Source organism: Rattus norvegicus, chromosome 8 (genome assembly GCF_021556685.1).
Source record: "Rattus norvegicus strain SHRSP/BbbUtx chromosome 8, alternate assembly SHRSP_T2T, whole genome shotgun sequence".
Lineage (NCBI taxonomy): Eukaryota > Metazoa > Chordata > Mammalia > Rodentia > Muridae > Rattus > Rattus norvegicus.
This window is the reverse complement of record NC_141541.1, coordinates 43259826-43283864: the sequence shown is the minus strand read 5'-3', so window position 1 is coordinate 43283864 and position 24039 is coordinate 43259826. Positions and strand designations below refer to the sequence as shown.

The window sequence follows — 24039 nt, the reverse complement described above, 5'->3', positions numbered from 1 at the left end:
TAATCATGAAATAGCGTTGTAAACCTTAGGAGATGCCCAAAAACACAGTCTGGTTGATTGTTGGCTTGGTCTGTACCTCGAGGACCCACTGGCAGCATGTTCTAGCATGGGTCCTAGCACCCTTCGTGATGCTGCGACTCTTTAATACAGTTCCTTATGTTGTGGTGACCCTCAACCGTAAAATTCGGTTGCGACTTCATAACTGTACTTTTGCTCCTGCCATGAATTGTAATGTAAAATATCTCATCGCAGGATATCTGATATGCAACCCCAAAATAGGGTGGCGACCCTTAGATTGAGAACTGCTGTGCCTTTTCCCGAGATTTCCTCAAGACCGAACGCTTACTCGCCTGCTCATCATGTTAGACATCTCCCTATGAGATTTGAGACTACTACAGCGCCAGCATCCACAGCTCGCTGGAAGTTTCATAAACTAGCTCTGGCCCTCCCAACCAAAGGACAGGAAGCGGACGTGACGTAACTCCCAACTCTCGGATCCCCGCCTTCCCAGCCCAGGATGCGTGACGAATGCGGAAGGGGCAGGGCAGGCCCGGTGTGTCAGTTTGTTGTTTGTCCTTTGCGAAGCAGCCCGCGGAGTTTGAGTGTGAGAAGGTCCGGATCGCGGCGGGCTCCAGGCTTCACAGGTTCCCTATCTAACTGCCCGAGTCTCACAGGCCCCTGCCCTCCTGCCCGGACTTCCGACGCCCTGCCTGTGCCCAGGCTTCTTAGGACCCCGGCTCCTGCCCGGGCCTCAGACACCCCTCCACCCCGCAGCAGTGAGCTGGCGCATTTCCACACCCGGTCATCTCTCAGACTCAAGTCCTGTCCCTAGCGCTCACCTATACCCACCTCTGGGCAGTTTTTCATCTCCCAAGTGAATCCTCCATTCTCTCGTTTCCATTCCTTCCAGAAAGTAATTTTTAAACCTTTTCCCCTCGTCTTTATTTCGTGTCCCTCTTTTTCTTTTCTCCTAACCAGAAGTCAATGCCAGGAGGTATGACCCCCCTCAAGAAGCCTCGGAATCCCACAAAACTGCCCCTGACTTTAAACCCCACGAAGAGCAAGGATGTTTTGGCAGTGCTGGCTGAGAGGAACCAGGCCATAGTACCAGTTGGGGCTTGGGTGGAACCTGCCTCACCAAATTGGTCGGGAATTCCAGCGCACGTGAGTGTCAGTTGACCCAGATACTGTGATCGCTGCCTGCCTTTTTTATTAGCCTTCTCTGATTTTTGGTGCTTAAAGCTGGGGGATGCTGTTTCCATTCTGTGACAGATTATATTCTTGCGTCAAAATTATACAATACTGATGTATTTTCCCAAACTTGCTTCATCTTTAGTTGACATAATCAAATATTACTTAGTTCTTACTGTATACCAGCAAGTAGACTAGTTTACTTCACAAACATGATTGTTTGCCGTGAAAGGCAAGATGTACTGTGTACATCTTTCCGACACTGTAACGACAGTTGGTCACTTTTTAAATGTTAATTAGTTGCTTGGGGTTTATAAGCTTTTAAATAAAGCACAATGAAGTAAGAAAAAACGAAAGAGGTTAATCCTGACAAACTCGGAGGAAGTTGTAAATTCCACAAGGTCAAGGAACGTCTTGTTCTTGTTTTGGGGTAAAGTAGGTCCTTCAGGATGTAGTTTTTGAATGAATCAGGAAATATGGTCTTTGCTGGCTATGAAAGAATGGAAATGCAGTAAATGCAGATAGGTAGAAGCATCTCAGATGAAGGGACGCCCTTTTCAAAAGTTTACACATGTAAATATTTGATTCTCTTGCTAACAGCTGAGAGTGGTTTTGCAATGTTTTTGTTTGGCTTTGTTTAGTATTTCAACGAACTGTTCCTTAGCTCTTTGTTCAAATTTTATCGTGCATAGGGAGCAAGTCACTGTTCCACACCCCTTGTTTTTAAATTGAATAATATTGCCTAATATACATAGTAATATATAGTATTTATGGAATGTTGGAAATATGTGATGTTCTTAGAATGTACAAGGTACTAAACCTGGGTGATTTTAGAGAAGCAACAAGACATTTAAATATCACACAAGGATCTGGAGGTGGCTTACAGGTAAAAAGACTTGTGTGCAAGCCTGATAGACTGAGGTTCTAGTCCTGGAGTCCAGGTGCACGATGGGTGGAGCAGTGTAAGCCCCACAGCCCTGTATTGAGACTCTGTCAGCAGCGTGTGGCCTGGAGTGAAGCAGCAGAGATCAGAGACCCTGTGTAGCTGGTCTCTGCTGCTATTCGGGTCCTGTTTTCTTTCACCCTTCTCCACCCCTTCTCTTCCTACCTTTCAACCCCGGGATACTAGATAATAACAACAACAAAAAGGATAGGAAGGAAAGGAAAGGAGATCCCTGAGTACAGTCAGGGCTAGAAAAGGGCAGCATTGCTAGCTACTCCCTGCTGTTCAGAGGCATTGAGTTCCTCGAGGCAAGTTTGATCTTTGTCATCAGGGTATCTAATTTCTTCTTGTTACTTCCTAACAACCCAAAACAACAACCAACTAACCGATATCCCAGCACACCTCTCAGGGACCTAGCCTTTGTATATCCTCTGAAAAACGTCCCTGTCACACAGTTGTAGAAACAATCTGCAGCCGGCAAAATCATGTCCCTCCCTGCTAGAGCACGAGACAAATCGTAGTCACCTGCTCTGGACAATCTGAAGTAGCTCTATATCCCTACACCTGGGATCAAAACGAAAACACATTCTCATAATATTTGTGTGGTTTTTTTTTTAAAGAAACCAAAACTCTAAAATGTCACTATAACTTTGCCTCAAAACCAGGTGGAGGGAGTGAGCCAATTCCTGAAAAGTCCTCTGATCTCCACACATGAGATCATACCATCGAATGTACACATTCGTACACACTTGTATACATGTACAGCCCCCCCAAAACACACACACACACACACACACACACACACACACACACTAAATTTTAAAAATGTTGGGCTAGAGAGATGGATGACTTAGCAGTTAGGAGAATTGGTTGCTTTCCCATAATTCTCAGTACCCATATGACAACTGTTTTTTAACTCCCAATTCTAGAGACTAAAGCTTCTGGTCCCCAAGGGCACTGCAGACATGTAGTGTATAGACATACATGCAGGCAATTCACCCACACCCACACATAAAAGATACAAATTAATACTGAAAAGCTATGAATAGCTAGATGTGGTGGTACATGCCTTTTATTGTAGCACTGGGGATGCAGTGACAGGTGGATTTCTGAATTTGAGGCCAAGTTGGTCTGCAGAGGGCATTCCAAGTCAGACACAGTAAGACCCTGTCTCAAAACAAAACAAAAACACCCCAAAACATCGACACCCTCCAATTATAAATGTTAATAACAGAACAATATAGTAAGTTAATTTTTTTTTATGTTCATAGTATATATAGTTACACACTCATTGATTTATGCCCACTTTGCTACCTTTCAGGAAGGAACTTAAAAGTTGGACTGCATGTGATTAAGTGCTAAGAATATCTCTCTTACTCAAACAAGGAAGATATGACTGGTTGGTGGGGAAAATTTAAAAGAATCTGGATGAGTAGACATGAGATGATCTATTAAGGAATTGGCTGGAGGGAAGGTTTAGTGGAGGGATGGAGGCCAACATGATTTGAAAATAAGGGGAGTGGGAAGCTAGAAAGTCTAGGGAAAATCTTGACTTTATTCACTATTTAATATCTATAGATAAGTTCCATAATCAAGCTGTTTTGATTAGATTAATTGCTTCAAAGCTAGGGGTTAGGGAGAGATTAGAATGAGAGGAACAATTAGAATAAATTAAGACAATTTAGACATGAGGCATAACATCAGAATTTCTTTATTAATGGGGAATGGAGGAGAGGAACACCTTGAAAAGGGTGCATGAAGTGGGAGTCAGTAAATAAGAATTGGTACAAAGTTCTGTTATTACTGGTCTGTACCCTTTAACAAACTTTTAATTCCATATATTTATTTGTGTTTGTAGTGCAGAGGTCTGAAGGCTTATAGAAATTGGTTCTCTCCTCCCACCGTGATGTGGAGCTTGGTGTGGGACTCAGCTCTTCAGAGCCTTTACCTGCTGAGCTTTCTCAGTGCCCCAATACACCTTTTTAATGACTAAGACACCTTTACAGTGTCAGTAGTATCATAGTGCTCAAAATCTTTTACCATAACACCCTTCTTCTTGTTAATAATAGTTTAAGTTCTCACATAGTCAGAATATTAACCACGTACAAATTGTCTCTTCTCCTTTTAAATAATTCTACAATTAGTTTCAATCAAAGGGAGTTTGATCAAGCATCTGGTAGAACTCTTTATCATTAAAACATGGGGGGAGGGGTTGGGGATTTAGCTCAGTGGTAGAGCGCTTGCCTAGCAAGCTCAAGGCCCTGGGTTCAGTCCCTAGCTCCGGGAAAAAAAAAAAAAAAAAAAAAGAAAAGAAAAAAGAAAAAACAAACAAACAAAAAACATTGGGAATCCATCCTTACTAATAGCCCCAGCACTGTCAAGTCAGAGATGCGGTAAATAGTTACTTCTAAAGCTTGTCTACTCTAAAGAAGAACTATTCTAAAGAAGAACTTAACACTTCAAGGTTTGTAAAAGCCTCATAGCTTCAGAAATTCATTTTTCTTTGGTAATTAAAATAGTTGGTAAATTAAATTAATTTGTTAAGTTAAATCATTATGAAAAGTCACTGTGGTCTTATATATGATTTCTCTTGCATATTAGCCCGCTCTCCCCTTATCTTTTGTTATATAACAAGTCATATCAGAACATAGTGCCATAAAGCAAGTAATAATGTGTGTCAGGAATTTACACAGAATAATGTGCCATGTCATATCTGTGTCAGTGTCCTAGGCCTCAGCTGAGTGACTTAAGTAACTGGATATTTGAGACATTGTAATGGGTCTGAATGTTAAAGTTCTTAGTTCTTGGTAGCTGTAATATCTAGTAAGTCTCTCTCATGTGTGGCCTTTGGGCCAGGATGGTTAGAATACCTGGCGACTGGCTGGATCTTTCTGTGTCATATGGCTAATTTGGCTGTGCTTCCCTCCAATGTGGGAGTCTTAGAGTAGTCAGAATTCTTTGTGATACTGGCTTTCCCCCTGGTGGTCATTCCAGAGCTCCAGTTGCTTAATAACTTTGTTGGGAAAGTCATGGACCCAATGGTTCTGCTTCATTCCGTTGTTTATACAAAGACAGATAAAATTCAGTGTGGGAAAAGACTACACAATAGCATCAATGCCAAGAGCCTTGATTCATTTAGTTTAAGTTATGTCATTTTGAAGAATAATTTCTATATAATTTAAGCATTATTTCCATCATATGTAAATTAGCCAAGGAAAGGCTACATTTCCTACTCTCAGGATTAGTAATCTAGGAGGAGAGTTAACAAGTGCTTCATTTTAATCATTTTAGAATGAAATGGGTTGTAGCATAAGGGCTCAGAGGAATGAGCAGGGATGTGGGTTAGTCTTGAAGGTGGGTGAAAGGAAAGCTAAGTTAAAAATGGAGTGAAAGGCACTTGGGAGACAGAGACAGGAGTTTGAGGTCAGCTCCAACTATGTAGAGGGCTGTAGACTAGTTAGGGCTATAATAGTGACACCTGAAAAGGGGGAGAGGTTAATTCTAAGTATGAAGACACTGGACATTAGGAATATGTCGGGTGAAAGTTTTCTTCTATTAGGAACCATAACACAAATGGGTCAAAATCAGTTCCTTAAGAATTAATGCAGACCCCATAAGAGGAAAAGGGAATTCTCTGAGGAGCCTGAGGCTTCTGCTAGCTGCACAAAGAGCAGCACAAAGAAAAAGAAAAAGTCCCAGAAGGCGCAGGAGGAGGATTAGAACGGACCTGCTTGGGAGGGCCATACCTTATGGTGGCAGTTCCTCCTGCCCATGGTAAACCCCAATAAAAACACAAAACCAGGGGAAAAAAGAATTAATGAAGACACCTTTAGTTTTAGTTTAATAAAACATTAACATTTGATACAAATATTCACAAATTCCATTTTTTTTTAAAGCTTCTGATTGGCCTTGAGTTCTTGGGACTCCCTAAATACACTTACATCAGTGGTTGTGACTGTTATTTCCTTGCTCTTCCGGTGAGAGCAGAGTATAGAACTGAGTTTTTCTTGTTCACAATCTTCTTCACGATAACTTTTCTGCATTCATGACATTCCTCATGGACCAAATTGATGACATTTAAGTCCACTTTCTATTTTTTTTCTTTAAAGACTTCAGCATACATACTTGAAGAGGAAATTAAGGAACAGCAGCGAAGGAAGCAAGAGTCTCTGAGACACTTTCAGAGACAAGTCAAACACCGGGTCAATCAGCAGGCTAAGCTGAGGAAAAAGCAACAACTTGACAAGTCTTACAAAGCAGTAAGTTCTGAAGCAAGGTAGTGTGAACGGACACGCTGTGAGGCCATCGCACGATTACTTCTCTTTTTAATTCTGGTTGTTAAATTCCAAATTTGTACTGAGCACAGCCAGTTTTCATGTAGAGAAACTTTTTATTCCTGTTCTGTTCTGACTTGCTTTTTACCCTTTTCTCTAAATATGTAAAAAAACGATGCCAGGGTTTTGGGTACAGATTTAAGTTTGAATCCTATCTTTGTCACCTCCTAGCCTTGTGACCTTGGGCTAATTACTTAACTTTTCTAATTGCATAATAGTTTTTTTTTTCTTTTTTTTTTTTTTTCGGAGCTGGGGACCGAACCCAGGGCCTTGCTCTTGCTAGACAAGCGCTCTACCACTGAGCTAATAATAGTTTTATTATTTGTAAAGTAGACAAATGCTGAGTCTGGTGGCTCATACCTATAATCTCGGTACTTGGGAGGCTAAGTCAGGAGGATTGCCACAAGTTCCAGACCTAGACTACAGAATGAGACCCTGTGTCCAAAAAACCCCCCAAATATCAATATATACATATGTATGATTAATGTATCTATATGGTATATGCTATATATACATGGTATGTGTATTAAGTTTCTATAAATGAACAGAACAGATAGGGAATTTATTAGCATGACTTAGAGGATATGGTCTGATGTCTGTCTCCGATGGAGAGGCCAGGAATCCTATACTCATTCAGTCTGGTGCTAGACTGGTGCCAGAGGATCCTTAGAAAGCTGCTACTCTTTAGTCTGTTGGAATCCCAAAGAAATAGCTTCTAATACGAGAGTCAGCAACAGGACTGATGAGCTTGCCAGCGAGAATGAGAGCAAGCAGCCAAGAAACCGAAAGCTTCTTCCATATATTTTTATGTGGGCTGCCACCACAAGGTGGCTCAGATTTAGGGTGGTTCTTCACACCTCAAGTCATCCAATTAAAGAAATCCTTCACAGGTATGCTCAGCTGCTTAGTTGATTCCAGAAGTAGTTAAGGTGACAGCCACAATTAGCTATCACAATATGATATGATATAAGCTTACAGGATTGCATAGGAACTAGGTGAGATAGCCTACTTAAATTATTATCACATTAGTGCCTCTGTCAGCTAAGGCCTGCCCCCCTACTCCCTTGTCCCAGGTGAAAATCTATGGCTGCTAAAAGGTATTACTTACGTTATGATGGAGTAGAGTCTCATTATCCCTCCTTTTTCCTTTGTGTAGGCAGAAAAGGAAGGCTCTATAGCCATACGGTATTCAGACTCAGCACATTTAACTTCTAAAAGGACAAGTGTTTTCCCTCGCAATCTGAATGCTGCTGTTGGAAGTTTTAGGTTACCCACTTCCCTGGTGCTTGGTAATGCAACAGATGATGCAGAGAATCAGAATCAGTTGTTTGAACAACAAGCTCAAGCTGTAAGTAGAGGTACATTTTATTTTCTCTTTCAATGATTGCCTTTGTTGGGGTAGAAATCCTGGCTGGCATCCGTCAAACCACACCAGGCCAACATGGTTCCACATGGAGAGGTTTAATGTAAGGGCGAGACAAGGGAGAGGGATGAGAGAGAGAAGAGTAGAAGAGGAGAGGAGGAAAGGTCGGCCATGAGCATGTGGAGGGAAGTGGGGAGGGGAATGGGGAGAGAAGGGACAAAGGGGAAGAGGGGAAGAGCAAGAGCAAGAGTGAGGAGGGGGCAAGCAGCCCCTTTTATAGTGTCAGGCATACCTGGCTATTGCCAGATAACTGTGGGGTAGAGCTTAGACAGAATGCTAACACCCTTCAGTCCTCTAATGTATAGATGTGATATATTCAGGGTATGCAGTAGATATTAGGAGTCGACCTATTGACTTCCCCTTCTTTTTGTATGTGTATATGAATGGGCTTGTGTGAATGCATGCGTGCGTGTGTGCAGGAATACATATGTGCATGTATAGGCTTATGGTTGACATCAGTTGTGTTTCTCAGTCACTCTCCACCTTATATATTGAGGCAGGGTCTCTTACTGAACTTGGCGACCCATTCCCTATTGCTGGATTTGGATTTTTATATCGGTTCTGGGGATATGAGCTCTGGTCTTCACATTGCAAACAACTACTACTGTACTGCTACTGCTGCTGCTGCTGCTGCTGCTGCTCCTCCTCCTTCTCCTCCTTCTTGCCACTTTTTATCTATTAAAAGTGGAATAGTATTTATTTTTAGTTTTCAAAAATTGTTTATTTATGGATTGAATGGCTGATTGGTTGATAATGTCTTGCTGTGTGTCTTAGGCTGATGTGTGACCCATAGTTATCTTCTTTCTGTCTCCCAAGTACCGGGTTATAAACATGAACTGGGTTATTATAATATGCTTTTCATATTCATTTGCTTTGATAAGACATTGTAGAACTGTCTAAAGAAAGGTATCAAGGGGCTGGGGATTTAGATCAGTGGTAGAGCACTTGCCTAGCAAGCGCAAGGCCCTGGGTTCGGTCCCCAGCTCCGAAAAAAAAGAAAAAAAAAAAAAAAGAAAGGTATCAAAAGTCTAGAATTAAAATGTATTAGTCTTGAGTCAAGGAGCATCAAATTTCCAATTGTACTGAAATTATGTTCTGTATATGTTATCGTCAGTTTGTTGCTACAGACAGAAGTGATCTTGACCGTTGATGCCAAGGGATTCAGTACAATTAAATAGTGTTTTATTTATTACTTTTTGCTTTTCTTACTTTTGTATTTTAAACTAATTACCACAATAAATTTATCTGTACTATATGTCAGGTGATAATATAGTAAATTCTTAACATATCCAGAATACTTGGAAAAAATTTTGGTGACTTTTTTAGTGTAGCTAATACTTAAAAATTAAAAATATGCAGCATTCTTCCCATTCCATCAGTTCCTTTTTTGGTTACCTCAGCTTTTATTGATGTGTTGTTTACCTTTGCTTTAAGAATTGTTCTTCATTCTACTTGAAAACACATACTTAGGGATGGTGTGAAGGAAAGAGAAATAAGTGTGGTAAACGATGACCACGTGAAAACCAAAGCTGTTCTACTCCGAGTTAATGTACTTTTCCAAGTCCTTGCATGGCTTCAGGGATTGACCTAACTGGGGGAACAAGACAGATATACATATATACATATACATATACATATACATATACATATACATATACATATACATATACATATACATATACATATACATATACATATACATACATACATACATACATACATATATATATATATATATATATATATATATATATAGAGAGAGAGAGAGAGAGAGAGAGAGATACATGAACAGAGAAGCTGCGATCACACTGGGCTCTCTGGTGAAGAAGCCACGGCGCCCTCAGGTTCAGCGTGTTTGTCATATGCAGTTCAACAGTGAGGCGTGTTATTGCATACAGCTGAATTGAGGAAGCAGGGCTTATTATATACAGCTGGAACAAGGAGGCATGTGTCGCTAATCTCAGGAGCTGTCTCTGTCTCTGTAGGGGAACAGTTTTTGGGTCATAAATATCAGCTATGTTACACTTTTTCTGCATACGTTATAAACAACTGTACCTGGACTAGAGAAAGGATTTGCCATCCCTTGTTGAGCTTTGATCTGTTGCTGTGCATTGTGATGCTAAATACTGACCCCCAGGATCTGGTTGCCTCAGGGATGAGGAAATCCTCATGTACACCACATGATGTATATAACCTTGTTCCTTAATCTAAAACTATTAGTTAAATAAAGATATCTACAGCCTATAGCTGGGCAGAAGAGAGGTAGGTGAGGCTTTGGTTCCTGGGGTTTGCTTGAGTTCTGAGGCAGAGATGAGGAGGAGAGAGGTGAAGAGAGAAGATGCTGTGGGTTATAGGATTGTGAGAACTGGCCATGGGGGCTGGCCAACTGGAGTAAGAGCAGCCCAGATGGAACATGGCAAGTTATACCTTGGATTTATTAACAGGGAAAGAGATAAAATAGCTTAGACGGTTTGATATCTGCTCAGCTCTAGTGCTGTTTACGCTTATTATAAATATAAAGGTTTTGGGTCCTGGGAACTAAATGACCTAAGGTGAGGTAGAAACTCCCAGTTAATTTTTACTACAACAATCCCTCTGAATTCACCCAGGGAAGGCTTTGCCACTAGCAAGGCATTGGAGTCTCTGGTAGTTTGAAAGAAAATGGCCTCCATAGGCGCATAGGGAGTGGCACTATTAGGTGTAGTCTTGTTGGAGGAAGTAGTCACTTGTGGCGTGGCTTTGAGGTCTCAGGTGTTTAAGCCATGCCTAGTGTGACAGTCACTTTGTGCTGCCTGCTGATCCAGATATAGAATTCTCAGCAACCTCTCCAGCACCATGTTTGTCTGTAGGCCACCATGCTTTCTGCCATGATGATAGTTGATTAAACTTGTGAACTGTAAGCCAGCCCCCAATTAAATATTTTCATTTATAAGAGTTGATGTGGTCATGTGTTTCTTCAGAGCAATGGAAACTCCAAGACAGAATTTGGTACCAGGGACTGGAGTATTGGTGATGGGCCTGCCTGACCATACTTTAGTTTGGAGTCTGGACTTTGGATTAGTAGTTGAATGCTTTAAGTTGGACTTATTGGGCCATCCTATTAGGAGCATGAAAGTCAGTGGTAATGAGGATGATTTGATTTGTAGGGACCTGGCTCAATATGTTTCAGAGGAGACTGTTTTTGTGATATTTTGGTGAAGAATGTGGCTGCTTTCTGCCCTTATTCAAAAAATCTGCCTGAGGCTAAATTGAAGTGTTTGGATTGATTGCATTGCCAGAGAAAATGTCAAAATACCCTTGTATAAATTCCATTACGTGGTTATTATTGTTCACTCTTATGACGATCTATAATGAAAAGGAACAGACTAAGCAAGGAAAAAGGCAAAATGTACAATTCAAAGAGAAAAGAGGCACCAAGAAGTAGAGAGGAAATAAATGGTTCAGTGTAATAGTAATAAGGGGAGTGGTGACTTCAGGGCAAAATCCTACCAAGCTAAACTTTCAGCTAGTGAAAAGGAATTAAAGAAAAGATCAGAACCAGGTATGGTGGTGCACACCTTTACACATGGATACAGAAGCAGAGGCAGGCAGATCTCTTAGTTCAAGGCCAACCCAGTTTGTAGCGTGAGTTCCAGGGTAGGAAAGCTTAGGCAGCAAAGGTAACTGTCGAAGACACTAAGCTAATGAAGATGTAATTGAATGAGGGGACCAAGTTCCAGCCCTAGCAAGCAGAACTTGGCAGCTTCAGCCACATGGTTTTGGCTTTAGAGTCAAGATAGAAGGGGTCATGGAATCTCCCTCAGAGAGTAAGGAGAGCCACAGAGACAGGCATGTGTCCGGAGTGTATCCCTGCATGGAAGCTTAGAGAGCCCATTAGGTGAATCTGTGAAGGTAAAGCTCTGATTGCCTTAGAGACCTCAGAATGTTGGAGATGGCTAGCATCATGTAATATGTGCTGAGAACAGCTGCTAACAGGGAGTGGAAACAGCCCAAGAGAAAGAAGAAGTTGCAGCAAGGAAAGCTGACAGGAGTTGGAGATCTGAAGAACATCAGATATGGAGATGCAGAGTTTGGAGCTTGCCCAGCTGGTCTTGGTCTTGCTTGGTTCAGTATTTCTTCACTGTGCTCCCTTTCTACCTCTTTGGAATAGGAATGTATATCCTGTGTCATTTTATGTTGGAAATACATAATCTGCTTTTCATTTTGATTTTACAGGGGATTATACTTAAGCGATTGCATGAGTGTGAAAAGAGACTTTGAACTTTAGACTTTAAACAGTGGTGAGACGGTTAAAGACTATAAGGACTTTTGAAGTTGGACTTAATGCATTCTTGCATTATGATATGGCCACAAGCCTATAATGGCCAGGGAGTGGAACGTGGTGGTTTAAAAGAAAGTGGCCCCTTTAGGCCCATAGGGAGTGGCACTATTAGGAGATGTGACCTTGTTGGAGGAAGTGATCACTGTGGCTTTGAAGTCTCAGATGCTCAAGCCATACCCAGTATGGCAGTCATTTCTTGATGCCTGCTAATCTAGATGTATAATTCTCAGCTATCTCTCCAGCGCTATGTCTGCCTACATGCTTCCTACTATGATAATAGTGGACTAAACCTTTGAACTGAACACCAGCCCCAATGAAATATTGTCCTCATAAGAGTTGATGTGGTCATGGTGTCTCCTCACAGCAGTAAAACCCTAAGACATGACTGTGGCCATTCAGCAATACACTCCCCATAGTGCTTGGTCATTATTGAATTGTGACCTATGAATAAGTAGAGAGAGTATTAGAAGAGACATTCTATCATCTTTAAGTCTCGTTCTTAAATTTCTTTTGCTCCAAACTGTTTTCATTGTTTGGGGGCATTGTGTGATTTTTAGTAATCATTTTTATAATTATTTTAATTTTCTTTTTTAAGTTTATTAATAGGAGCCATTCATGGTGATATACACTTATAATCTTAGCCTTCAGGAATCAAGTCAGAAATAAAGTAAAAAGTAAAAAAAAAAAAAAAAGAAAGAAATATATAAAGTTTGAGGTCATACTGGGCCATGTAGACTCTGCCTTAATAAAAAAGAAAGAAAAGAAAAAAATTAATTTATTAAACTAGACACTGGATACATTATAAGCAATAGAAGAGTGAAGTCTTTACTATCATGATTATAACTCTACATTTCATTGTAATAGAATTTCTTCTGGCTTGAACACATCAGTCAGCATGTAAGTGAACACATTCTATGTGTTAAACATTGTAGGGAGTATTAATAATATCTGAAATAGGACCCTCCATGGGTTTATATTTCCAGAGAGATATACTGTAGTCTGTAACACCCCAAAGATTGTGCCATGGGAATTCCAAAATTTTAAATTATAAGGGAAGAGTACAGGGAGAATTCCTGCAAGAGACAGATTGAACTGTTTATTTTGAATTGATATGCTGAACTGGATTGATAAATTCCACGGTTTGAGATAAGATCAGTAAAAAGAGTAGGACGTGTAATGTGCTTCTAGAATAAGTGATGAAGCCTCTAGTTGGTATTTTTTGAAGGAAAAGAACAGAGGTGAGGTGAGATAGGAAATCAGGTTATAAAGAACCTTAGTATTATGAAAGTTTAAAAGTTTGTATACTGCACCCCCCCCCTTTTTTTGAAAAGAGATGACGGACTCAGGATGTTCAGTGACTTATTATTAATTTGGTCCTGTGGACTTTTGCCCTCACAGCCAATGGTTGTTTTTATTTTTACTATTTCTATTGCACTTTTAATCCACTAGATGTCGTTATGAAACCAGACAATGAAATTGTTGAAGCATTAACTTCTTTATTTAGAGTTGATTAAACAATAGCAATGGCAAACACAGTTTAGCTTCTGGACGTTAGTGAACTGTTCAGATTTTGTTTCTTTAAGCTGTAGAAAAATAGAATACTGTGGTTGGGGTTTTAGGGATTTTGTTTCCTAACTTTTTATTTTATTATTTAATATTATTTGGTATAATTTTGCGTGCACGTGTGTGTGTGTGTGTGTGTGTGTGTGTGTGTGTGTGTGTGTGTATTATGTGTGTACTGTGCCTGTGGTGGCCAGAAGAAGGCATTGGAACCCTGGAATTGGGGTAATAGAGGGTTGTGAGCTGTTGTGGGTGCTCAAACTTGAATTAGTGTCCTAACAGCAGTCAGTGCTTCTTTTTTTTTTTTTTTTTTTTAAAGATTTATTTATTTATTATATATAAGTACACTGTAGCTGTCTTCAGATACACCAGAAGAGGGCATCGGATCTCTTTACAGATGGTTGTGAGCCACCATGTGGTTGCTGGGAATTGAACTCATGACCTCTGGAAGAGCAGTCGGGTGCTCTTAACCGCCGAGCCATCTCTCCAGCCCTAGTCAGTGCTTCTAATAGCTATAAGTTGTCTCTCTAGCCTCTGGCATTGATTGGTTTTAGTTTAATTGAGTTGAGTTGAGTTTGTTTTGTTTTTTATCTCAAGACAAGGCTTTTCTTTGTAACAGCTCTGGCTTATCTGACATTTACATATTTAAGGATAAAATGATCCGACATCTGGAATATACTTGATAATATAAGCATCAGCTATTATCTTAATTATCTTGCCGTTGCCTTGATAACACACCTTGACAAAGGCAACTTAAGGGTTTATTTTGGCTCATAGTTCAGGGCAGTAGTCTGTGTGGTAGGAGAAGGAGGCTGGCTGTTTACATTGTGTCTGCACTCAAAAAGCAGAGTCTAGGAAAAACAGCCATGCTAAAGCCTCAAGACTCACCCCAGTAACCTACTTCCTCCCAAAAAACCCCATCTTCTAAAGGTTACATAACCTCCTTCAGCAGCACTTCCAGCTAGGGATCAAATGTTCAAACATGCCAGCTTATGTGAGACATTTGACATTCAAACCACAGGATGTAGAGAGTTATAGGAAAGGCAGGTTTGTCTAGGAGTTAATGCTTGAATTGTATGTACTTAATTATACTTCCCTTAAATGGAAAGAAGGAAGGAAGGAAGGAACAAGGAAGGAAGGAAGGAAGGAAGGAAGGAGGAAGGAAGGAAAGGAAGGAAGGAAGGAAGGAAGGAAGGAAGGAAGGAAGGAAGGAACAAAGACGCTGTACAGATTTTTCATAGGCTAACTGAACCCATCCAGAGGACTCAGGTTCAATTCCCAGCATTCACATAGCAGCTCACACCTGTGATTCCAGTTCCAGAAAATCGGATGCCCTCTTCTACCCTCTGCAGGCACTGAACACACAAGCTAACAGACATACATGCAGGTATAGTGCCCATGCACATAAAACTAAAATGAATAAATCTTTAAAAAAAGCAAAGCCACACTCAAGCATATGAAATAATTCTAAACATTTTTAAAAGATGAAATAAATAACATTTTTAGGAGCCAGTGGCTCAGTGTGGGAAAGCACTCGCTGCTAAGCCTAGTGGTCTGAGTTCAATCTCACAGTGAGAGGAGAAAGCCAACTTCTGTAGACTGTCTTCTGGCCTCTGTATTTCAGCTGTGATTTGGTAGGGACACTTGTTTGAACAGGAAGGTGCTTGGGACAGGCCTAATGACCTGAGTTTGGGAACTGGGATCCATATGGTGGAAGGAGAGACCCAACTCCCACAAGTTGTCCTCAGCCCTTCAAGCATTGGTGCACATGCACGTGCACACACATGCACACAATAGAAAGAATACATTAACTGTAGTAAATTTGAAAAATGTGTTTTGGCTAGTTTTTCTCTTTGTCTCGATACCCAGCTTCCTACTAATGCTTGGTATTCCTTACCTGTTGAATGGCCAAATATAATTAGGAACAGAAACTAAGGAACTAGACCACAGAACGGGGGGAAGTTTTAAGTGGCACAGCGCCTTTCGTTAGTACTGATATTTATCATTACAGCTTTGGATTCTGTGCTGTCTCTTGGTTATTTCATTTAGATTTCATCTTAAAAACATCTTACCGTACTTCCACTCTTACCGTATAACACATTTATCTTTAGACCATGCAGTTTAGCACTGTGTCTTTTCAGACTATCATGGTTTGTTGTAGTTTTCTGTTTCTCACGGAATATTTTGCTATCTTGGTTTTTTAAAATACCTTTTTAGGTAGCATATACAATAATGTCATCATGAATCTTTATGTATATTGCTATACCTTGCTCTTAATTGCCCTCTTCCACTGTTTTCTGTTCTCTATCCTTCTTCCTTTTGTTAGCCTGCCTCCTCCCCTCTCCCCACTTTTGCTCTAAAACTAGATTCTTTAGAAGTGAAAATGTGGTATTTTGTTCCTTTCCTTATTATCTTCTTGCTTTTCTCTCCCTTTTAGACCTCTTCTTCCTTGGAATTGAACTCAGGACCTCTGCCTCTTCTTCTTTCTTAATCCCCTTTACTTTCATAAGGTGTATGTGTGTGTGTGCTCCTGCACATGTGCATGCACAGATTTTGTGTGTACACAGATTTTGTATATAAAAGAAAATGTGGTAATACATTTGAATGAGTCTTTCATTTAGCATGGTGGTCTCCAGTTCCAGCCCCGTGCAGATGACATTTCACTCCTTTTTTATGGATGAATACAATTCCATTTGTGTGTCTATCATGTGTTTTCTTTATTCATTGGTTGGCATTTAGGCAGGCCTTCTGTCTTGGCTATTCTAAGTAGTGTGCAGTAATAAACTGGCTGTGCGCTGTCTCTGTGATATTCTGACTCAGGTTCCTTTAGGTGTAGAAATGCTAGCGCTGGGTCACTTGGTAGTTGTATTTTTAGTTTTTGATGTTTCCCACTGATGTTCCCATAGTGGCTGCAGTTTGCGTTCTACCAAACATATAGAACGGTCCTTCCGCTTCCATCTCTGCCGCATGCTAATGGATTAGCTAGCTGGACTCTCAGAGCAGTGGACTCTCAGAGCAGCTTTTCCTTCTTAAAAAAATATGCATTTCCCTGGTACTTAAGGCTTTCGAGCATTTCAAAAAATATTCTCGCCATATGTATTTTTTCTTTTGAGAACTGTCTGCAGTTCATTTGTCCTTTTATTTATTTGTACAAGATTCCCCTCTTTTAGTGTTTAACTTTTTCAATTGTTTATAGATTCCAGGTAGCAATCGTCTGTCAGATGAGTAGCCAGTAACCGGTTTCTCTCGTTCTGCAAGGGACAGCAGCTGATGGTTTCTTGCACTGTATAGAAGTTTTTTAATCTCATGCAATACCATTTGTCAATTAATTCTTAGAAATATTTTCTGTGCTATTAGACTGCTTTCAGAAAGTTCTTAAAAACCTTGAAGTGTTTCTTTGGTTTCTTCTAACAGTTGAATTTCAGGTCTCATATAAAGATCTTACATTTAATCCATTTTTTAGTTTTGTTTATGTTGGTGCAGGAATGTCATGGATTTAGTTTCATTATTTTACATCCTATGTTGTTTCTATTCCCTCATTTCACCACCAGATTTCTAGTCTTTATCTTTCCTAGAAATAGTTACTTTTGTAGTTAAGATTTATTTTTTATTATTTTGGTTATGTGTGTCCGTATGTGGGTTCAAGAAGGACAGAAAAGGACATCAGAGCCTCTAGAGCCAGAGTTAAAGGCAGTTGTGAGCCAGCCATCTGATGTGAGTGCTTGGAACTAACTCAGGTTCTCTGGAAGAGAAATCAGCACTCTTAGTCATTTAGCCATCTCTCTAGCCCTTTAAATACTTAAATAATGTAAAATAGTTTTTAAATTATCTGTAAGGTATTGTCTCAGTTTTCTATATCTGTGCTAAGATACCAAGCAATTTACAGAAGAAATAGTTTGTTGGGGTTTATAGTTTCAGAAGGTGAGTCCATGACCGTCATGGTAGGGAGCATGGCACTAGCAGGCAGGCAGGCATGATGCTGGAGCAGTAGGGAGTCGGGTAGAAGAGGGAGAAAGGAGAGTTCTATCTAGGAATGGGTCAGGTTTTTTAATCCTCAAAGTCCACCCCAAATGACATGCCTTCTTCAAGAAGACCACACCTCCTAACCCTTCTCAAACAATTCCATCAACTTGGCACCAAGCATTCAAATATATTCTTCTGTGGGGACCATTTTCATTCAAACCACCACAGGTACCATTCAGGTAATTCAGGGCAACCCAAGCAAGAGAAGAGTTTGCGTCAAGAATGTACACAGTTGGTACTGAAGAAATTGCACACTGGTTCTACATAGTCAATGAGGCCAGCCTTTACTACATGAGACCGTACATCAAACTCACTCCCCTACTTAAATGAAAAAAATCAGTATAATTTGCCAGTGTACTAAATTATATTTAAATAAATTCAACTTTGGATAGCTATTATGGTAGTATTGTGTATATTTTAAATTGGTAATGAGTTCCATAGCAACAAAGTAGGGTGGCATTTTATAAATATTAATCCCTATCCATGACCTACATAGTACAAATAGTTTTATTTGTTATGTTTAAATTTTGTCTTTCCAATGGGCAGAATTACATGATCAAATTAAAGAGCTAAAGAAAAAATATAATAATAAATATTGTTAAATTTTACCCTGTATACTTGCTGACTGTCTTAAATTTGTTTTATAATATAATAATTCTGGCCTAGATTTTGACATTTAAATCAATGTTTTTTTCTATACTATAATTTTTTATTTCATCAGGCTAAAGTCTTTTTGCTGATGAGTAAAACTTTTTAAGCATGATGGATTTTTCTGTTGTTGTTATATGTACAAGACACTGTATCAAGACCTGTATTACTTGATACGCGGTTATTCAGCCACTGTTTCAAGCAGCTAAGGCCAGGGAGGAGGCTGTCAACTTTTAGTAGAGCTTGTGAAATACCTGCTTTCCTCAGAAGGCACTAGAAGCAGCCCCTATATCACAAAGAGGATATTGTCTCTTACGAGTCAGTGTGAGTGACTTTTGTTGACTGATGTTTTCATTTGGATGGAAGAAGACCTAGGCTTGTGTTCTCTAGGATATGCCTAAAGTCTGAAATAGTATGTGTGTGTAGTTGTGTACACAAATAAAAGAGTAAGGTGTGTGTAATATCTATACTTTAAGAACAGAAATACTCTTCCCATTTCTCCCTCCTCAAAAGCAACTATTTGATTTCTTTTTTTAAGTTTTAAGTTTTGGTAGCAACATTCATGTTTCTAAATAATAAGCTGTTCTGTAGAAACCTGTAGCTGGGAAGATTCAACACATAGGTCTACTCACCCGAGTTAGGGGACACACAACAGACTGAGTACAGACACTGCCAAAGTCCAATTTGATGTTTTATTAGGGTTAGCTACAGAGGTGTAGGTGAGGAGTTACTAACAGAGCAGAAAGATTCAAGGACTTTGAATTACCAAAGCCCACCCCTGCATGGGTGACAGTTCACACGCAGCGGGGAGCCTGGAGACCACAACCAGCCTGCAGGCAGCTCCACAGGTTGGAGAGTGTCCTTCCCAGATGTCTCAGTTGGATTAAAGCTCTTCCAGGCAGCTGCTCTGGTCTGAGTCTGGTGGGCTTTCTCCTCTGAGAGTCAGTCTCCTTCACAGCCCAGCTTGCCTGACTCTGGCAGCTCAGTTTTCTCGTTGTCTGTGCATCTTAGCCTCGGTCAGGAGTAGATGCTCAGACTTTATGCTCACACTGGGAGAGCTCTAGTGAATCTGGTCAGTTCAGCTATTTTGAGTTGTTTCCATCCTGTTTAAAGACTTCCCTGCAGGATGGGGACCAAATTATTTCAGTCACAGAGGAGACTGTTACACACAGAAGCACATGGTAGAGCGTGTTATTGATGTCCCATTAGGAAAGGTGAGGGTTTGGCTCTCTTCTTTCCCTTGTGCCATAACAAATGCGCCTTTCTACCCTTCCCTCTCTTTACATTATTTCTACATTATCATTTTGTGTACATTGAGATTGAGCACAGCTGAGCTGGGTGGGAACTGCAATTACTTTTTTATCTGGAGTTATATTAATTCTTTTTTATTTGCTAGGTTTTCTGTACAGCTTAGATTTTTCATCTCCTCTAAGAAAAAAATTTTAAATTGCTGTTTAATTTTATGTTGATGGGTGTGTTGGGGAGTGGGGCTCATGGGGGCCAGAAGAAGAGGTCAGATCCTTTGGAGCTAAGGTTAAGGTAGTTGTCAGTTTCCCCACATGGGTACTGGGACTGAACTCAGGCCCTTTGGAAGAGTAATATGTGCTCTTAGAACAGCCAAGCCATTTCAGGACCCTACCTGTTTGTCTCGAGGCAGACTCTTAGTACAGAACTGAGGCTTTCCTGCAATTTACTACTTAGCTGAGGCTGGCCTTGAGAGTGCAACAACCTTGAGATTGCAGCAATCCTGTTACCAGAGTCTCCCAAGTGGTGGGGTTGCAGGCATGAGCCACTATAGTCAGCTGCATCAAGTAAGTTTAGTCTTGGCTAGTCATTTGGTGCAAGTCTGTTACTTGTCAGTAACAGGTGGTAAGAGAATGAGTTATGTGTCTAGTTTTGTATAAAAAAGATACTTTAAAATTTTGTATTTTGAATATACTTTTAAACATATACATATAATTGTACACACAGTATAATCATCATTATCTTGCAATACAAGTGTTCTTTTACACTAGTTTCTTTTAATTATTAATTAATTTTATACTAGTAATAGCTATTTTCTGTGTTTTGTGTTATATACATCTAGATTACCCAATTTAAATGACTTAAAGTATCAGAAATGTATTTGTTCATGGTTCTAGATGCTGTACATCTAAACTTGATCCTAATCAAGGTAGCAGCAGGGCTAGGCACCTACAGGTTTTAGAAGAAACTCTGTCCCTTAATTTTCTAGCTTTTGGTGTCTATCTGCTGCCGTGCCCTTTCTTGTAGCTACAGTCTATCAGCCTTTGTCTGCACCTTCACACTATCTCCTCGTTGCTAAACCTCCTTCTGCTGTTCTTTTACAAGGACACTTGTGATGGCAGTTAGTGCCCATGAGGATAAAATGAGATTGTTTCCATATATCAGGGTTCCTAACCATATCTGCAAGGGCCCTTTTTGCCTTATAAAGTGTCCTTTAGAGTTCCAGGGATCAAGATCTAGTATTTTTGGATGGCCGGTATTCAGACTGTTAAAATTCTTGTCATTGAAAAGGCTTTCACAAGGTCGAAGTTTGGCAAAGAGTTTAGGGCAATGAAGGAAAAACAGAACATGGTGTTTTTTCTGGCTGGTGGACCAGTTGGAAAACCTGCTTATGACTCAAACTCTATAAGAAATTAGTAATTGATGGGAAATGAAGATCGCCTTACAACAGACTACAGCAGATGTTTGGAATCCTTGGCTCAGTGATCCAATGGGTCATTGAAACTTATTTTACCTAACAGTAAACAATGCATCACATGGCTCACTCTATGTTGTTTAACTCCAACTGCACAGGATGCATGTTTGCATTGTGAATGACTGTCCTGATTTCTGTAGCCACCCTGCACTTGATCCAGAAGTCTTCCTTTTGGTAGAATAAAGAGTAATGTTTCAAACTTTTTTATCTGGCTAGAGGTATAGGTCTCTAGAAGCAAGTACTAAGAAGAAAAGATATACTGTAGAACATAGGTCTGATAGTAAGAGTGGTTTTTGTTTTTATCGTTAGCTCATTATTGGTAAAAATTATATAGGATCAATTACTATATTGGTAAGTCACAGTTTTCTTTAAGGAAGACTTGATTCCATTAGCACTGTTTAAATGAGTGGGTTAGAAGTATTCCTAGCCTTGCTATAATTCCTTTAACTAGTGTGGAAATATTTGTCCTTTACCTGATGCCTTACTTATACTAAACTAAAATGATATATAGGTTTTTTTTTTTTCTCCTAAGTGAATGTGATTTGAAGATTTGAGAGATAAAATAGGCTGTGCTACTGGAAAATAAATAGTTTTGCACTAAAATCACTAGAATAAGGAGTAAATATAAAACTATATGATGGTCACATATCATTTGTTTCTTAGAATAATTAAAACAAGTTGGTTCTTTTATATACATATGTATTCTACATTAACTTAATGTGGTGGTTAGCCTTCAGCCTTCATTGTCAACCTGACACAATCTAGAATACCTAGGGAGAGAGTTTTAGTGAGGAAATAACTGCATCGGGTTGGCCTGTGCACGTGTCTGTGGAGGGTGTTTCAGTTAAGTTCATTCATGTGGAAAGATCCAGCCCACTGAGGGTAGTATCATTCCCTAGGCAAGGGGTTCTGAACTATAATGAGAAAGGAAAAATCAAATTGATTACAAGCAAGGAATCAAGTAAGCATGTATGTGAATGCTCACTTTCTATTGTTATAATGTGACTAGCTTTTTTTTTTAATTTCCTGCCTTGGTTTCCCTACAATGATGGACTATAACATGGAATTACCCACTCCCACCTCAATCCCTAAGTTGCCTTTGTCAGGATATTTTCATCACAGCGACAGAAGAAATGATATTTAGGATATTTAGGAAGGCTTTCTGGATGAAAAGGAAATCTGAGAAAAGGCTAGTGTTAGTTTTCAAGTGAGGTAGGTAGAGAAAAGATTCATGTAAATAGGAAATAAGAGTTTTAGGGAACTAGATATGGAGTTTTATAGGAAGCAGTAATAAAAACAGTAGTGCCCAGTGAATAAAGGTAAGAAATGTACTTGCTCAGTAATTTCTAAGTATATCTATATATTGGCATTTTATATATAAAAGGTATATATTATTTAAAAATAGATTTGATTAGTAAACCTTAAGTCAAGTCACAAAGTTACCAAGTTTTATCTTAGAATATTGGCAGCAATATTATAAAGCACTTCAGCAGATTAAAGTCTCCTTTGCAAGTAATCCTCTTGTCCTAAGTCTGGCATCTTTTAATAATAGAGACCTGATTTCCTGTTGGAACACCCAGTGCATTTGGTATTGAGGCTTTAACCTGTTTTTGTTTTCTTTTTTCCACTTTTCCCTGGCAGCTTAGTCAAACTATGAAGCAGGCACGTCACCAGCTGGCGTCCTTTAAAACTGTGAGTGAAAAAAAGACATCAGTGTTTCTAAATGGTGGAAAGAAAAGCTCTCCTACCCAAGAGGTATACTAATTTCTAATATGCTGCTTTAAAAAATATGTGAAAGTAGAGTTAACAGGTTATTTTTATATCAACATAATTTAGAAATGCAAAATAATTGGAAGTAATCTTTAATATCTCTTAATAGGGAATGCTTGAATAAATTAAGACATATCTAAATATAGCCATTCTTTAAAAAATATCGTATGTTTGAATAGTATGTGACGATTAGGGAAAACTTAGGTGAAAAAAGTAGGCTATAAAATTACCTATTCTATAATGTTTATTTAAAAAAGTATATGTGTTTATTTAACAAATGTTGACAGTATGTTGGTGAAAATAAAGACAGAGATCTGGGGGGGCAGAGGGGAGCTGGAGAGGTGGCTCAGTGGTTAAGAGCACTGACTGCTCTTCCAGAGGTCCTGAGTTCAATTCCCAGCGACCACGTGCTGGCTCACAACCATCTGTAATGGGATCTGATGCCCTCTTCTGGTGTGTCTGAAGACAGTGACAGTGCACTCATAAATAAATAAACAATTAATTAAAAAAGATTTCTGTCAGGGGACTTCTGTACTAGTATGGAAGTATTTAATAAATAAGTAAATAACCCAGATCTGAGATGAAGTTGTGTGTGGTAAGGAAAGATGAGACGGGAGAGAATGCTGTGTGTATACACAAACATTTGGATAGAAATGGTACCGGAAGTTAGTACTGCTCTTCCTCTTCTCCCTTGTACTTGCTGAGAATCAAGTCTAGGACTTCATATTTTTATATAATATTATAGATGGTTTTATTTCCTTCTGTCTTTTTATTTCATAATATATATGTTTTATTTTCTAGTAAAGAAATAATAAATACCACTTTTGTTTGTTTTCCATAGACAGGGTTTCTGTTTGTAACCTTAATTGTCTTGGAAGATTAGGCTGCGCTTGAGCTCACAAAGATCCTCCTGCCTCTGCCTCCCGAGTGCTGGGGTTAAAGGTATGCAACACCACTGCCTGGTGTGAGCACTATTTTTAATAAAGGAATTTAAATTTAGAATGAAGAATTAGAAACTATGTGTAGATCCAGTCTTAAAAGTATAAGTACATTTAGGCCTATACTTAGAAAATGGCATTGTTTGGCTGTCCTACTTATTTAAGGTTT

At 39.5% G+C, this 24039-nt stretch overlaps 1 protein-coding gene across 6 annotated transcripts in view; it reads left to right on the top strand.

Moving 5' to 3' along the window:
* The first annotated feature begins 560 nt into the window (after positions 1-560).
* Ccdc15 (coiled-coil domain containing 15) overlaps positions 561-24039 on the top strand; it is a 77646-nt gene continuing 54167 nt past the window's right edge. For 2 of the 6 annotated variants that reach the window (NM_001191912.2, XM_087563081.1), the window contains 5 exon segments: positions 561-644; positions 979-1164; positions 6244-6393; positions 7625-7816; positions 22804-22917. In NM_001191912.2, the coding sequence (NP_001178841.1) occupies positions 985-1164; positions 6244-6393; positions 7625-7816; positions 22804-22917 (636 nt within the window). In that variant the 5' untranslated portion in view covers positions 561-644; positions 979-984. 6 annotated transcript variants of the gene reach the window in all.